Raw genomic sequence first — 17,045 nt, 5'->3', positions numbered from 1 at the left:
GCGTACCCCCCGGCGCCACCCCGCTGGCTGGAGGCGGACGGTGCGGGGAGACGGTGCATCTGCGTGTGCGGGAGGAGCGGAGGCTGCGCGGCCCCGCTGCCGCCATTGTTTTAAGTGAAATACAGGCCCCGCTCGGGCGGGAAGGGGCTGAGGCGGCCGAGATGCAGCGCGGCACCACCGCCGTGCCCGCGGGCCGCCCGCCGCTGCCCGCAGGACGCCTCTGAGGGGGCCGGGGCCGCGCCGCCGCCCTCGCACCCCCCGCCGGGCGGCCTCTTTAAGGGCCGGCGCCTGCGCGCGACCCCCTTCCCTTAGCAACCGCCCCCCCCGCCCACGCACGGGTGGGGGGAGGGTCACGCGCGGCCGCGGCGGGAGGGGGCGCGCGGGCGTGCGCGAGCCGGCGGCGGCACGAGGAGGGCGGGGCGGGTGGCAGGGGGCGGGGCGGCGCGGGCGGGCGGGCGGGATTATTATGGGCTGTGGGCGCCGCCGCCGAGGAGCAAGATGGAGCTGTCTGCAGTGGGGGAGCGCGTCTTCGCCGCCGAGTCCATCATCAAGCGGCGCATCCGAAAGGTGAGGGGCCGACCGGCGCGGGGGTGGGGGGGCGGCCGCGGGACCGCCCCCCGGCCCCCCCTGGTTCTCGCTGCCGCACTCTGGCCGCGCCGCTCGCCGGCCCGCCGGGCCCCCGCCTCACCCCCCACCCCCCCTCTCCCGTGTGTTGCAGGGGCGCATCGAGTACCTGGTGAAATGGAAAGGCTGGGCCATCAAGTGAGTGCATCCCGCCGCGGGGGGGCCGCGCCCCCGGTGGGGGCCGCCCCCGGGGCCGCGGGGTTTGTGGGCACGGGATGGGATGGGACGGGGCGGGGTGTGGGGTCCGTGCGTGCGGCTGTGGGGGGCTCTGGGCTCTGACGCCTTGGTTGTCTCTTCCGCCGCCGCGCCCGGCAGGTACAGCACCTGGGAGCCTGAGGAGAACATCCTGGACTCCCGCCTCATCGCAGCCTTCGAGCAGAAGTGAGTGTTCGCCACGCACCCTGGGCTGGGGGGGCGGCGGCGGGCCTGGCGTGGGGAGGGGGTGAGCGGGAAAGGGCATCCAGGCTCTTCTTTATTTATTTTTTATTTTCTAATATTTTTTTTTTAAACTTGTATGCTTGTGTTTCACCCTTTGGGAAAAGTTTTAACGTCTCCACAAATTTGACTCCCTAAAGGGAACGAGAGCGTGAGCTGTATGGGCCCAAGAAGAGAGGACCTAAGCCTAAAACTTTTCTCCTGAAGGTAACTCTTATTTAAAGAACTTAGGCCTAGCCAAATGTCTCTCAAACCTCGCTGGTGCATGCCTTTGGAAGGACTGGGCTTTCAAATGACTTGTGCCTGCCGCCTACTCTGCAAACACTGGGACAACCCGACAGGAAAGTGGGTGGGGGGCAGGGAGGCAGGAGCATGCGAGGGGAAAGCGTGTGTGCATGCGACGGGTGCCCCAGCAGGACGGTCGGTACGCACGGATGTGCATGGTGAGGCTGCAGTCTCTTTCCAAGATCCTCTCTCTTTACGGCCTTCTGCTGCCGCAGTGGAGAGCTAGCCAGCCCTGCTCCTGCTTCCTTCAGCAGTCTATTCCATCCAGCCTGCACCCTGCAACTTAGCAGCCTGCTGAGCAATCGGGCAGCTGTGCTGGGAATCCCGCTGCCACTTGTGCTCCTCCGGTTGTGTTTCAGGATGTAGGTGCTCTACAGGAGTTTCACGAAGGGTTCATGTTTTGATCTGTAAACTGCAGGCTTGTTTTGCACTTCTTTTTTGGGGGGTGGGGAGAGTGTTTCACCACTGCGTAGGATAGCAGCCAAAGTTTCTAGTTCCTCTCTGATAGACCCAGTGGCTCTGCAAGGTGTTGTAGCATCTCTCCTTGCTCACAGTGAAGAACGAGGAAGGTAGTCCCTAGTGCACACACCCCCCACACCCCCCCTGGTTTTTTGCTTTCTTCTTTTAATTAAGAAATCTGGTACCTTGTAGAAACAGCATACTTTTGTGTGATTAAGACAAATGAGTGAGTTCACAGCTTCCCCGGTCTTGATCTGGTATAAAGCCCTGGAACAGCCAGGGCAGACCCTGTGGTAAGGCATCACTATCACTAAGTCATCCTATGGCTTTGGGCAAGTCATTTAGCCTTTGTGCATGTTTCCCCATCTGTGAAACGGGTTAATACTTTCCTTTGCCTGACAGTGGTAGGAGCTTTACTCAAGTTAGCGCAGCACTTTAACTGTATGAGCACTGGAAAGAGTGGTGAGGGACAGGGTGTCACCTCTGCTTTAAAAGGACATAAAGAAGCACACAGATGAAACGCAGGAACAGGCGTATTCTGATGCCCCAAGTAGAACCCAGGGGCCTGTGGTAATCCTCGGAAAGGCCTGCCAATGGAACTGTCCTCCCTCGTTGCTTGTTTTTCTGCTAACAGTTTTCTGTATCTGCAGACTGAGAACTACAAACATAACTGATATGTACTACCTCTTACACTTTATTCAGGGAAACTAGACTAGTTGGTTTTTCTCTTTCTGGCAGTCATGCATTAAATGAAACCCTTGTGTTTAGGTTTCCAACAATGCAGGGGAACGCTTAAAGGGAAACCACCAGCTTAAAATAGTTCTCTGCTTGAATTGAAAAATACTGGTATTTGTAACACCTGACATTTTTCAGAGTGGTAAATAAGTGTTTGTGCTGTGCTTTTAATGTTACTGTGTGTAATTGGTGTCTTTTTGATTTGCAATGTGACGCGGCAAAATCCATTGCAAATTTTTCACTTGCTTAAAAAAACAAAACCAACCCCAAACTCAAAAATAAAGCCCACTCATTCCTTCACTTCTCCCCTTGCCCTTTAACCCCCCCCCCCCAACTTGGAACCTGAGTAATTCAACAGCATCCTTTGAATCACATCCCTGACACATTTCTGTGGCACATCTTCCTTCTGCCAGCTTCTCAAATGCTGCTGAAAACCTGTGGGTTTGCAGAGCTGGCTTGGTACGTTGTAGAAGGTGAATCGCGATAGGGAGTGAAACGGGCTCTCCTGAAAGCTGGTGCCACATTGTGGGAGAGGCTGGCAGGGCAGAGTGCTACCACTGCTGCTTGGTTTGCTGCTCTGGGAAACGGAGCTGGTGAAACTGTTAGTGCTCCGACTTGCCATTTTTCTGTGACTTCGAATCCTACCCTAAAAATAACACCCCAGGCTAGGCAGCAAGAAGTAACTCTATCTCGGCTAGCCCTATCTGAACTTGTTTGAGCTCTGTTCAGGCAAACCACTAGCAGTGCAACTGTGACTAGAAACATGACAGAGACCAGCGTGATAGTTTGTGTTGTGTGCATCTCTGTCAATTTTTTTCTGACCTGCTAAAGACGTGCATTTGACCTCTGCTAGACCTGCAGCACTGGTGCTGCTGCGGGAGGGGTGGGATATAGTTCTGCCTTGTGCATCGCTAACGATGTTTTCAGTTCTTTCAGCTGCAGAATCTCTTGCCAGTGAGAATTTCAGCAGCAGGGAAGAAATTTGATTCTTGCATCCCAGAGGGAGTCTTTGGAGTTGGCAGTTAGAACAATATTCTTTTTGATCTGTTAACTGAACAGATTAGGCCTGGATGCAATGATGTTTAAGCAGGAGTCTGGCCTAGGACTGCTTTGGTAGACCAGTCTGCCCTTGACTTGGTGGCTTGCTGGGATTTTTCTTGTGTATCAGTGCTTAAACTTAGGTTTCAGAGTCTCCAGTAAGGCATCGAAATAAGTGTTCTGATACACCGCTCAGTCCCCTGGCTTGTGTGGGTGTTCCAGTTTGCAGTTGGGGCTACGTTTATCCTGGGATTAGTTCTGAAAAGCTGCAGATAGGCACCCAGGGAGATTTGCAGAAAGCATTCCAGCAGGTTAGTGGCCCACGCCTTTGGAAAAGCTTTGAAAAGCTGCATCTTCGGCCACCTGCTGCCAAGCCAGGCTGCTGTAGCTGAGAGCTGTCTAACACTTGCCCTTTCGATCAGACCACAAAGGGAAATTACAGTCTGGGCTTTGTAATATTGCTATCAAGATGGCCGGTATTTGAAAGTGACCCCTGCAAACTTCAACTGAAAAGTTTTGGGCAGGAAATGGGTCTTTATCCTCTGCATACTAGGGGCAAACTTTCCCACAGCTGAGATCAAGCTTGGCGGGAGGTTGTAATTCTTGGGAGGCTGCTGGTATGCTGCAAGCTTTGTGCTGAGTGTTCAGGAAGCAGAGTCCTTGGTCTGAAATGGGCAGCGCTGTACATAAGGCTCTTACCTTGCCACTTAAGTGTCTGGCAGGAGTCATCCTCGAGGACAGGCCCTTCAGCTGTTAGACCTAGCGTTTGCTATAGTGATCTTCCTCTTTCCCCTGCTCCGTTTGCTCTTTTTATTTTGCTTTTCTCTCAGCACTCCGCTGTGTGGAATGCAAAACTCGCCAACTAATCTAATAAAGTCTAGCAAGTGCTTTTAAGAGACAGAGCCTGGTCTGCAAGCTCAGTGGGTGGCTAGCAAAGACCCCCTGGTCAGGGTGGCTGTAAATACTAAGGTGAAAAGATTGGAGAAGGTTAGTGGGAATTAAGAGGTAAAGGAGAGCCGGGGGGGCAGCAGGAAGCAGAGGGGGAGAAGGGGGTGAGCAGCATGGTGTTCTGTCATTTTGCCCTTCCTTGAACTCTGAAGTTGGAGTTGGGTTTCTTTTGATGTCCTCCCCGTTCATAAATTATCCCTGAGTGGTTTGAAAACAGACTGTTCCCCATCCAGTAGGGAAACTAGTTTATGGCAGTGTTGCTTGGGAGAACTGTGCTATGAACTGGCTTGCTGTTGCCTTGTCACTTGGAAGACCGCAGAAGAAAGAGGGTGATAAAAAGGCAGAATGGCAGCCAAAAAGGGGAAAGAAGAGCTCTTGCGAATGCTGTTTGGACTAAGGACTGTGGGAATGCAGGTGGAGAATAAAAAGCGAAGCAGAGCCAGTAATTTATGAGAGAGTAGCACTACTATGGTGCAGCAGCACTACTGGAAATTACTTGATTTTGAAATAATTAAGTAGAAATTCATAGCCCTATAAGGTCCTTTTTTTGTCTTTTTTTTTTTTTTTTCTTCTGGATTGCGGAGATTTTGATACAAATCAGGTAAGAGAGGCTTTTCTAAGCACGTGTCCGTGTACGTGCTTGTGTGCCTCAGTGCGTTAAGGGAATGAATGAACAAATATGCTTGCTGGGCCTCAAGGGACAGTTATTCAGAAATAGTAGGGAACAGGGGAGATATACTTGTTCCCATGGGCAGTGAGGGAGAGCTGTACAAGCTAAATAAAGGTGATACATATCCCAAAAGGGAAGAGGGGGAAGGGAAGCAATTGGCTTGTTCTCGTGACAGAGCACTGCAGCAAGCCTCCAGAAGCTGCAACCTGATGTAGGCTGAGCTGTAAGCAGGGTGAATTACTTTGTATACATGCTGAGTACCTCTTCGGCAGTGAGCAAATCTTGCAGGTGAAAACAGCAAAATCCAGAGAGGTGGTTTCCGTTTGGAAAACTTCTGAGTTAAGTAGCAAACTGTGGTGATGCAGCTGAAAGGACTAAATGGGTTTGTTTTTCGAAGACCTTATACTCATACGGCTCATGAGTGTGGTTAAATAACGGATCCATAGCAGGGAGATGTGCATTTCTAACGGATAAAACTGAACACAGAGTCTTCTCCAAACCAGAGGTGGCAAGTTACTTGGTGTGAAGTTGGAAGCAGGAGAAGGAGAGCCCAGGAAATGTGCTGTCCTTTGCAGGGAAGAGACTTGAGTTTGTATAGTTGATGCCTGAGTAAACCTGATCCTGTAGTAGGAATACTGAGCTTTGCAAGTGAGAGGGCTTTGGGGGCTGGCCTTAGATAAAGCACCTGATACTGTTTTTCTTGAAACCTTACCTGGAAAAACAAGCTCAAAGTAAGCTGAATATTTTGCATATTGCTCTTTGGAACTTGCATTGAAGACTGTCGCTGGGGATAGCAGTGTAGTACCAGGGGAGGACTGTTGGCTCCCAGCTTACCCTCTATTTTAATAATCTGGCCAAGGAGATCAATGCTGCTTGTCTACCTGGAGACTACTGAAACTGCAATTTAGTAAATGCAGAGAGCTGAAACATCTTCAGCCGTGAGGAAGTGCCCCAGATGTAACTGGAAATGCAGACATCTAGCAAGTGAAGGAGACCCAGTATCTGGCATACCGGAGAAGCCCTAGCCGTGGACCAGAGCTCTGTGCTAGCTGCTGTATAAGCACAAAACCAAGACGGGTGTCTGTCAAAAAGGGACAGGAGCCAATTCATGTGCATAGGCTGAGAAAGTAAAATCAGCAGGATTATGGAAGTGGCCAGGCAGTGACCATCCCAGCACTACTGCTTTTCTTTTAATGTCGTTGATGGGAAGCTTTGCTGAGGAACTTTGGGGTGTATAAGGCAACTGTGGATGTTTGTGACTGCTTCCCCCAGGCTTGGGGGAGGCTGCCTTCTTTCTCATGGGTGATCTGAGCAGTGTGGCACGGGAGGGGCAGAACTCCTCACTCTGAGGCATGATTACAGGGTAGGGAATTAATCTACAATGTGCAGTGTTGGCAGCAGGAGAGGCCCTGAAGGATGCCTGTGTCTCTCTGCTGAAGCTGTGGATCAAGGATTTTTACTGCACATCTGTCTGTACCCTCTGCCTGGCTTCCCTGTCCTGCGTTTTGGAACGGGACGTAGTGTTGCACTTTGCTCTCAGCTGAGCAGCGGTAAATTGGCAGGAAGCCCAAAGCACAAGAGCAGCAATGCTGGGAAGGCTGGCTATGATGGGGCAGGGGAGGGAAAGGAATAATAAAGTCATTAATCCAGGCTGTGCTAGTATGTAATGGCAGAAAACAAACTGTAGCTTGTCCTGGTGTCTTGCCATCTGCTTCAGAGGGACCTGTGAAGAGAGGGAGCAAGCGCAGCCCTAGATGTGCATCTGTCTGTGCTTGTGGTCTCCTGGCAGGGTCTGCAGGAGGGTCTCGAAGTAGTGGTTCATTGGGATGGGGAGAGTTGATACATGGTGCAGGGAGTTTTCGTGGTGCTGCTGCTGTGCTCCAGCCCGTAGGATGCCTGGGACAGAAACTGTATGTAACCATTTTCTGAACAGTCTGAGGCATGGAGTAACACGTGAGGCCGAGCAACGAGAAACTAGCTGGACACTGGGATGCTTCCTGCTGCAGCGGGGCATGTTGGGGTTTATCTTTGCTGGGGACACTTCCCTATAGCTAGGTGAAACAGCCCTGTACAGCCCAGGCTTAGCGTGCGGAGTGGCTGTGCTTGCCTTGGCAGTCGTGTTAGTCATCTCTGTTTCTTTGTCAGTTGGCTAATACAAAGTCTAGATTCCCTGGTTCAGATGAGCTTTTGGTCTATCTTTCCACATACAGCCAGGGAAGGAGGCTTCATTTTTGCAGTCCTTTTAAAGCCAGTGTACCAGTAGTACTGAAGAGCAGCACGATCATCTGGCATTAGCCAGAGAGGAATGAAATGTCTTCACGTCTCTGTTCTGTGCTAGTTCAGGATCTTCTGCGGTTCCCATGGGGATCTCTGTGGGAGAAGAGGGGCACTGGGTAACAGCAGAACTCTGGGGATGTAGAGCCAGGGGGTTGAGCTTATTGTGCAAGAGCTGGCCTGGGCCCCTCGCTTAGATATGTTAGATCCCTGCCTTTACACGCACACTTTTTTTCCTCAGGCGTTTCTCTGGTAGGAGGCGCAGCCTGCAGGGTGACAAAGGAGATGGTGTTGGAATGCTTAAGCTCTTAGCTGGCAAGAAGCCATCCCGATCTTGGCGTGTACTAGGGGGCAACACGGGATGGAAAAGTTGGGGAGGAAAAGCAGCTGTCTTCTAGCTCTGCAGTTCTTGTTGTGCCCACCAGGTGGGGGAAGCTGCTCACTAGATGGGCCGGCAGAGGGGCTCGCCTGTCGCCTCCAGGCCTGGGTGACTTGTGCCTGTAAACCACTGCTGAGGAAGGAATAAGGACGGGGGTTTGTTTGGGCAGGGAGTAGGGTGCAGGTGAGAGGCTGTGCTCTACAAGCAGCTTCCTCTGACAAGGTATTATTTAAGAATACACTAGGGTTTTGTGCCCGTAGAGTCTTCAGGTCATACTGCCTCAACTTACCAATGAAACTGTTGTTCCTGCTGCCAGAAAATGCTCCTGTTCCTGGTGCGTGAACCAGGACAGGTTTTGGCACTATCTCCAAGCACCAGAAGAGTTTAAAACTCTTGTTCCTCTGCCCTGGTTCTCGGGCAGGGCTGGCACCAAGCAGTTGAACCAGTGCTGTTCCTGCTGTGTTCCAGTAGTAGGTTTCAAACAAGCGTGGTGTTCAAAAGGACAAGGCAGTCTCTTCTTTGGAGATGCAGCTAAACTTGAATTCCAGCTGACTTAGTCTCTGGCTTTAAACACTGGACCTTGCTTCCACAGCAGAGTAAGGATAAACAACTTGCTTGTGGTCTCTAGTTAAAATTAAGTTTCGAATCTCCACATTTCTTGTGTTTAGCTAAGAAAGTTCCATTAGACCACCCTCGCCCACCTCCATTTGTGCTCCTTAAGACCCCCTTCTACCATGCTTTCCAGAGCAGTTGAGTCTGGTTGCGGGAGGGGAAGAGCAAACTGGATGCATTACTCTTCCTGTCTGCTTTGTCTTGCTCTCATTTTGTAGAGGACCTGATGCAGTCCCCTGTCTGGGGACTAATGTGTAATTTTGGATGCTAACCCAACACTAACAGCCCCAGTACCTAGGAGGATGCTTGGTTGGCCAACGGTGGAGGGTTGTGCGCTTCGGCTGATAATGATGACTGAGGTGGGCCTTGGAAGCCATTAACTGTAACCCTGAAAGATGGCTGGAGGGTGGTGGTTTCCTCCTGGGGAAAGCACCTGTCAGCAGGGCCACAGCCTTGGGAGTAATTAGCTGCCCGAAAAGGACATAGACAGTGCCCTGTGCTTGTACGGGGGCTGTGCCGTAGCTATCAGTAGTATATCACGTGTATGTGTGCTTGTCATTAATGTGGGTATAAATGTGACACAGCATTGCTGGTAAGCACTTGTCCTGAGGTGAGCAATGCCTGACTTAAGATATGGCTGCATCTAGGCTGCCTCTCTGACCCTGTTTTTTTTCTCTCTCCCCACCACCGCAGGCTCGGGCCCAAGCGGAGGCCCTCCACATTGGGGATGTACACTTTTCTGTCAAGCCTGGTTCTAGCACCTCCTCTCCCAAGCTCCACTCCAGTGCCGCAGTGCATCGGCTCAAGAAAGACATCCGGCGATGCCACCGCATGTCCCGGCGCCCCCTGCCCCGTCCAGACCCCCAGAACAGCGGGAGTGTGGGTGGTGGGGCTGGCATCCGTCCTCCCGTCTCGCCCTTCTCGGAGACCGTCCGCATCATCAATCGTAAGGTGAAACCCCGCGAGCCAAAGCGCAGTCGCATCATCCTCAACCTCAAAGTCATTGACAAAGGTGGGAAGCCAGCCAATGGGGCCGGGGGCCTTGCTCGGCCCAAGATCCCGTCCCGAAATCGTGTCATTGGCAAGAGCAAAAAGTTCAGCGAAAGCGTTCTCCGCACCCAGATCCGCCACATGAAGTTCGGCGCCTTTTCGCTCTACAATAAGCCGTCCGCTGCACCTGCCCCCTCTCTGGAGGGCAAAGGGGAGGCTGAAGGCTCCCAGGCAGCCTCCTGTGGGCTCATTATGGGCTCCACCCCCTATGATGCCCCCAGTTCCAGTTCCTCTGGGTGCCCATCGCCTGCCCCCCACTCCTCTTCTGACCCAGATGATTCACCTCCAAAGCTGCTTCCTGAGACCCTCAGCCCAGCCATCCCCGACTGGCGTGAGTCAGAGGTCCTCGACCTCTCGATCCCACCAGAGTCAGCTGCCACCAGCAAGCGCTCTCCCCCAGGAGGGTGCAGTGGAGGGCAGACGCCCTCCTTGTCGCTCTCCTCTTCTGACCTGGAGCAGGAGGCCGGCGACTGGCGTCCTGAGATGTCCCCTTGCTCTAACGTGGTGGTCACAGATGTCACCAGCAACCTTCTCACTGTCACCATCAAGGAGTTCTGCAATGCGGAGGATTTTGAGAAGGTGGCGGCAGGTGGCGGTGGAGGAAGCAGCAAGTGAGCAGCTGGGTCCCCCTGCTCCAGGGGTGTGGGGGGAGCTCTACCTGCGAGAAGTCATGGTGCGAATGGCTGTCCTTAGTTCTCTCCTTCTCCCCTTGGCTGTCCCTCTTGCCCTCACTGCCACTCTTCCTCCTCCTTTCCCTCTGCCCACTCCTGCTTGCCTAGAGGCTGGAGTGTGTCAGTGGAGGGGAGTGGGGGCACCCACCGTTCCTGGGTGTCGCTGCTGCTGGGAGGAGGCTGGGAGGGTTGTGGTGGGGCTGGGGAGTGGTTGGTTGTCCTTGAATGTGGTGTTGTCCAACAGGCGGCGGAGCCTTTGGGAATGAGGGATGGGTGAGCGTGTCTGTGTGCCTGTGGGGGTGGTGGGGAAGGTGCTCTTCCTCCTCCTCCCCCTTCTGTCTTTGATGAAAACTGAAGAGGAGCTCCAGACCCTTGAGGGGAGCATGTAAGAGGATTGAAGCCCTCGCCCACATCCTCCAAGCCTTCTCCCACAATGTGCATGCAGTCTCTTCCATTCCTGTGTTTCCCCCTTGCCATGACTCTGATCCTGTCATCCTTCCCCTTCTTGGCCTGGATCTGCCCTGTCCTCTGCTGTCCTCATGGCAGTTGCAGATCCAGATGCCCCTAGAGCAAGGGGGAGAGGGGCAGGTAACGTGTCATGTCTGGAAGGTGCTTGAGACAAAGCTGGGGTGGTGCGGGGTGCCCCATGCAGCATACGCCCTATATTGGCTTCCCCTTTCCTTTGACTATTGGTGCTACCTTGGCAGTTGTATGGGCGCTTTCAGGTGTCCTGGTCCCTCCTCTTCCCCTGCATCTTCCAACTTGTTCAGCTCTGCAGGGGGAAGGAAAGAAAAGGGGAATCTGCTTCTGGCCCAGATCTTCCTCCTGGTGTTCATCAATTGCACTTGCTTGGGGGTGAGGGCATGAAATGCCCTTCCCTGCCCTTTCTGTGGTGGAAGTGGAAGTGGGCTGTGCGTCCATCCTTTAATTTGGGGGAAGATACACTGACAGCGTGTTGCTGCCCCAGCCGGGTGAGGCTGGTCTCATCCTTTGCGTGTAAGCTTCCCTGATCCCGTTTGCTTCCCCCCACTCCCTCAGAAGGAGGGAGGGAGGGATGCTAAGGTGGGTCATTTGCTCTTCCTGCTTCCTTTTGTCTTTCCTGCTCTCCTTCCCTGTGGTTGATGGCCTAGAAGAGGGTTCCCCTCTGTCTTTTCATCATCTGAAACAGCCCTTACAACTGTCAACCAAAGGTGCTAATAAGAAATAACTGTCTCTCACATCGTATGCATGTACGCTGGATCTCTTCCCCCAGAGCTCTTGTGAGCTGATAAATTCCTTCTCTTTGCCCCTAGCAAGTAGGAGCAAGCAAGGCTACGCTTGCTGTTGCTCCCTCTTTCCCTGACCACTCTTGTTCACATGCAAAATAAGCTCTCTTTTGCATGCCGCTTCTGGCTTGCTCTGTTTCTGTGTGGGTCCTAAGCTTCCCAGTGAGATGCCGTTCCTTTGCTCTCCGTTCTCCCCCTACTTGCACAGGACCCAGCCTGTAGGGGCAAGGAAAAGAGGTGCTGATCAATCTGTGGGAGAGCCTCGCCCTCTCAGCCCTGTCCCTGGTATTCAGGATGGGGCAAAGGGGTGTCACTTCTACATAACATGCTGCAGAGGTGAAAAGGGTGGAAAAAATTCCCCGTATCAGGGCATACCTACTTGCAGACCTGCCCTGTGTGGGAGAACGTGAGTGGAATCAGCCCCTCTGGTGCTTCTGCATGAGGGTGCTCAGGAGCTTCCAGCTCCAAGGAGTGCTCTCACGTGGAGTAGTGATTTTGTGGTTGCAGTGGTCTGAGGGTAGAAGGGAGGCGGTTTGTGGGAGAGAGTTATATTTGTCTGCCCAAGAGGCGTCATTGGGGTGGTGGAGGAATAGACCAGCTTCTGACCTTAATTAGGGCTTCTGTGCCCAGAGCTTGTCTTTTCCCTGCCTCCAGTGCCTGGGTTGGTGTAATAAAATCTGCTACCCTCCCTGAAAGTCTTGCCTCACAGTGGGTGGCATTCAGAGACGTGGGGCACTGTGAATTCACACTAGTTGTGGTTGAGTGTCTGTGCAGACAGTTCGAGGGGGATTCCAGGTGCTGTTAGCACCACCCTTTGTACACCTCTTTCTTTCCTTGGTTAAAGACCTTAGTGGACTCCTTGGGGATGCAGTTGCATTAACAGCTGAAGCTAGGGGCAGGGAGAAAGAGACTTCCCTGATCCATTCACCAGGCTAAGGCTTCCTATAACTTGTTGGACTTGTGTGTGTCTATATTAATACTTGCCTGTATTTTTCGTGTCTCTTTTTTTGTTGTTTGTTTGGTTTTTTTGGCATCTTTCCTGTGCCTGGCACACCCGGGGATCCCTTATTTTAGCATAGCCTATCCATTTGACTGCAGCTTCAAAGGTGAGCAGTTTGTAGGCATAGGGAACAGCTCTTTCTTAGGGAAATAGTGAGGAGATTGTCTTCTTCCACCCCTGCCCCCCCTTCTCAACAAGAACTATTCTGTGGCTGTGAGATAAGAGGAGCTTTTGTGGGGTGAATGCAAACTGGCCAGTCACTTTAGGTTGTTAAGTTACTGTTTGGTGTGTATGTGGCGATGTGTTTTGTTTTGTGGTGTCGAGGTTCTGCAAAAAAAAATAATGATGCGTTTAAGTGGGAGATAAAAGGGAACTTTAATAGGAAACTCTTGATGTGTTTTGGCCAAGATGTGTTTGCTTGGCAGAATTCTTTTCCCCAGTGTCTCTTGTATGGTGTTCTTTGGGGGCAGGGGGCAGGAATTGTTTAATCGAAGGGGTTTTGCCTTTCTCCAGAGTGACAAGCAAGGGGACTGTCTGTGAAGAGCAAAACAGTGGGTCATTGTAGGGATACTCCATGAGGACCTTCTTTCTGTGGTGAGGAGATGAGGGGACTTGTTGCAGCAGAGGAACTCATGCAGTAGAACTTTGTGGAGGAAGAAAGGAGTATGATCCGGCTTGCAGACACAGCTCAACTGCTTGTGTGACAAATCTCTCCCTGGGTGGGTCACCAGGTGGGAACCAAACCCTGAACCTCTTGGATCCAAATTGAGGATCCTGTGCTGTTTTGAGTTAGAGGTTTGCTAACTTGAATGCAGCAGCAGCCTCAAGTCCCCTCAGGTGGATGAGCCGCTTGAGGCTGACTAACCTACCTTCGTATTCACGTGGGTTACACTCCTCCTTCTGAATTTTTTGCCCTTGCTCCTTAATGGAGATGGGAAAGAAGATCCACCCATGCCCTTTGAAAAGGGCGTGGGATTGAGGGAGGAGTTTATTTGAAAGTATCCCCTTCCCTTCCCTGTAACTCCTAGAAAAAAGAAAAAAAAAAAACAAACAGGGAAATATTCTCTGTGTCTGTGCCATGTTTGTTCTCTTGTTGTCGTGTTTTTAGAGGAGATTTTATGATGGAGTGGAAAAAGTGAAATGATTAGTTTTGCATAAAAAAAGAAAAGTTTAAAAAAAATTTCTACAGGGAGAGAGCGAGAGAGAGTTTAAAAATGAATAATAAATGCAGTGATTGCACAAACTAGTGGTATTAGATGGTCCTTAGAGAAAAGAGTATTTTGTAGTATCGAAGCATGTGTGTCTGGGATGTTGTTTGGCTTGGTTGAACTGGAGGCAAAGGCATTCTGGGACTAAGCAGCGATCTCTGAGCTGAAAAGGCAAGTTGCATGTTGGAGGAACCCTGTCTACAAACCCTTCCCGTCCTTGCCTCCCAAGTGTTGGAGTGAGTTCCCTTCCCTCCCATACCTCTCCTGTGAGCTAAGGTGGAGTCTCTTAAGTGGTTTTTCGGCCGAGTGGCCCTCAGAAATGGCTGGTCATGTTCTGCTAGAATGTGGATCAGGCCACCCACATGAAAACAGTTGACTTAACTTTGCATGCACAGCAAGCTGCTAAGATTTGGGGTTGGTGTGTACCTTTCCTGCCAAGTCACTGTCTCTTCTCTTTTCCCTCCCCCATATCCAAGCAGGATTAAATGTGGTGGGCTTATCTCCTGGGAAGCAGATATGCCTCCCCTCTGTAGGGTCTCTTAGCTTCTTCCAGCAACAGGTGGGCGTGTGTGGCATTTTTCCACGTAAGATTCACCACATCAGGACAGAGAACAGAGTCCCATCTGTATGCAGTCTGCCATCCTGGCGGTAGCCGGATCTTCAGAGGCAGGTGGGAGAACTGCCTTGTGTGCTGTGAAGGTTGTGCTGAGCAATGTGTACCCCCTCCTCGAGGCCAGCAACTGCTGGAGGTTTTGGGGTGGGGGGGAGGGAGAGGAACACCCCAACAGGACTGTGCTTGAGTAGGGCTGCTGCCTTCTATTCCAGCTTCCTGCAGGGTGGCAGGGAAGAGTTGCTCAAACATTTCTTCAAAGCAAGGAGGCAGCTCCTGTGTGCTTGCTTCCCCATCCAAGATGTCTCCGCTGGGCATTCATCTGGTGCATGGGAGTGACTGCAGGGAAGAGGGAAGCCACCAGATGTTGGTGTCTGAACAGAAGGTGGCAGGCAGGGGACGCTAGGACAGCTTTTCCTGTTTGGACTTCTCTGGTGCCCTTGGCTTTGCAGTGGCAGGTGACAGATGTCTCAATGCCTCGCATAGCCTGGGCTGCTCTTGGGAACTTCTTCTCTCTCTGCCCATCGAGCTCTGTCAGTGCTTCCCACGGCCTTCAGCTTGGAGTGGCAGCCTCCTCTCTTGTGCTCTCTTTTTCTCCTCGGTGAGCAGAGTGGGACTGGGGGGGTGTGAAGCTAATGAGATGCAAGCTCCTTTTGGCATGGAAAACAGAGAAATAGCGTGGTAAGCAGGGTCAGCTGTGGTAAGCCACTGCTTAATTTCTGTTTTCAAAAAGGAAAGAGAGCTTTTCTCTGCATCTCCCCTTACTGAAGTTCCCAGGGAGATTTTTATGAAATAAACAAAAGAAAAAGAAAAAAAAAAAATCCAACAACCAACCCCACCCACAATCCTGCTTTTAACCAGGTGGGAGCTGTCTCTGAGCTGAGTCTTCCTAGGGATTTCAGTCCCTTTCCCAGCCCCTCTTTGTAGAGGAGGTTTTGGCAGCTCCTAGTGTTCGGGGATGATCACCTTCCTGGGGACCTCCTGGCAGAAAGAGGCTGCCATGCTGAAGGATGGTGCCCCAAGACCCCCATGCTTCTGCCTACCCCAGGTTGTGGCATGAGTGGGGCTGCTTGGGAGAGCAGGCCCTTCTTCCCTGGGAGGTGTAACAAACCTGGAGTGCGTGTCTAGCTAAGTGCTTTTTCTCCTCTTGCCTCCTTCCCCACTTTCTGACAAGACCTTTTCCTCCTTGCCTGGCGCATCCTTTTACTCCAATGTCGCTTGCTTTTGCTGCATTTTTCAATCGCCCAATAATCGTGCAAGAGCTGGGATCTTATTTACTTTTTATATATAAATATGAAAGAAACCTTTTCCCCTCCCCTTTTCCCCCCTGTCTCACCCACCACCTTGTGTGTAGCCTTCCTGAACTCTGCTCTGAAGGCAGTGTGCTGTAGAAGATTAATTTGGGGCCAGGGATTTGGTGCCTCTTGGGTTCTGTTCCTTCTTGGTTTGCCGTGGCCTTTGTGCCAGTTGTGTTGCTGCCCTGTGCCTCAGTCTCCCTTGTGTGAAGGGGGTAGGGGGTGGAGGGGACCATCCTGCTGAGGGTGCTGGCAGCCTGACTCCCACGACATTTGCATGGAGCCAGAGGAGTGCCGAGTATCGCTTTAGAAATCCCCCTCTCCGTGCTTCCTTCCCTAGGTAACACCAGGAGGTACCTTCGTTTCATCGATGCTTTGGGGTTGAGCAAATAAGTGGCTTTATTTTGTTTTCTTCTATTTTTTAGGTCTCTCCCCAGAGTGCAATGTGTGTAGTTTCTTTTTGAGGGTGTAGGTGGGAGATGTTGGAGTCTTATCTCCATCCTCACCTTTGCCCTTCCGTTCTCTACTTCTCTCCTTTTGATGTGCCCTGTGTCAGGCTAATGTGGCTAGTAGTGGGGTTTGCACCCTTCTCTGTGCAGGGTCAGCAGCCTCGGCACCAGCAGCTTTGCATGTGTTCTGCATCTGAGGTACCCTGTTGTCCCACCTGCCTCATTGGTATGGATATCACAAGGCCCTGAGCTCTTCTTTCTTCCTTTCCTTCTGGGAAAAATTTCTCCTTCTTGGAATAAAGGGAGGTGTAGGCAGCGTGCCCTTCCCGTGGTGGTGGGCTGCCTCTGGCAGTTCTGTCCCTTCAAGCTTCTCTGTGGTGGTAAACAAAACGTCTCCGGGACGGTCCAAAAGCACAGTCCCTGGGGTGAGAGTCCCTCCACCTCAGGTGAAGGCTGTGCTTTGAGCCCTCTCCCTCCAGGTGTCCATCCAAGAGCGCAGGCAGAGATGGTGCTGGGGGGTGGAGCGGTGGGGATGCCCTCTGCGCCCGGGCTGAGCGGAGCTGGGAGGTGGGCAGCAAGCAGCGTGCTGCTGCATAGGGAAGCAGTAAGGCGGCAGAAGGGCCGCTAGATGCGGACATGGTGATGCCAGCTCCAGCAGCGACTCAGAAAATACACCTGGCAGGGGCGAAGGGCCAGGACAAGCAGCTGAAGGGTTAATTGCCATTGCAGGGCTGGTTCTTGACTTTGTTCAGCTGAGCACTTAAAGCTTGCACTAAGCCGAAGGAGTGTGGCTGGGTGTGTCAAAGCACTTTGTGGGACTTTGGGGTCTTGTAGAACTAGTGGGGCTCTTCTGTGCTCCTGAGCAGCTCCCTGGCTGCGCCCCGCTATCCAGGGGTGCCGATGGGTTCCCTCTGGGCAGGGCAGAGTGTAGGTTGTTCGTTAGCTGTGTTGGAGGGAGCCTGCTGCTTCCAGCTCCCCACCTGCAAAGGGGGACGTAGTCTTAGGTCAAGTTCTTAGACAGAACAAAACAAAAAAAAA

The 17,045-nt window shown here is 52.3% G+C and overlaps 1 protein-coding gene across 2 annotated transcripts; it reads left to right on the top strand.

Moving 5' to 3' along the window:
• The first annotated feature begins 75 nt into the window (after window positions 1-75).
• CBX6 (chromobox 6) lies at window positions 76-15,089 on the top strand. Of its 2 annotated transcripts, none has more exons than XM_080393810.1 (5): window positions 76-567; window positions 719-762; window positions 940-1,005; window positions 1,200-1,266; window positions 9,207-15,089. In XM_080393810.1, the coding sequence occupies exons 1-5, from the start codon at window positions 499-501 to the stop codon at window positions 10,122-10,124; spliced, it is 1,164 nt and encodes a 387-aa protein (XP_080249936.1). In that variant the 5' UTR covers window positions 76-498; the 3' UTR covers window positions 10,125-15,089. The 2 variants fall into 2 exon arrangements, with proteins under 2 accessions (XP_080249936.1, XP_080249935.1); XM_080393809.1 differs by having other exon boundaries at window positions 9,153-15,089.
• The last annotated feature ends 1,956 nt before the right edge of the window (window positions 15,090-17,045 follow it).

Source organism: Falco punctatus (genome assembly GCF_963210335.1).
Source record: "Falco punctatus genome assembly, chromosome: 6".
NCBI classification, from domain to species: Eukaryota; Metazoa; Chordata; class Aves; order Falconiformes; family Falconidae; genus Falco; species Falco punctatus.
This window is presented reverse-complemented; position numbering and strand designations above follow the sequence as displayed.

Excerpts from the sequence above, each read along its gene's own strand:
- CBX6 (XM_080393809.1), top strand. The coding sequence starts at position 499 with ATGGAGCTGTCTGCAGTGGGGGAGCGCGTCTTCGCCGCCGAGTCCATC. Across the intron at positions 763-939 it reads TGGAAAGGCTGGGCCATCAA|GTACAGCACCTGGGAGCCTG; the intron begins GTGAGTGCATCC and ends CGCGCCCGGCAG. Across the intron at positions 1,006-1,199 it reads ATCGCAGCCTTCGAGCAGAA|GGAACGAGAGCGTGAGCTGT; the intron begins GTGAGTGTTCGC and ends GACTCCCTAAAG.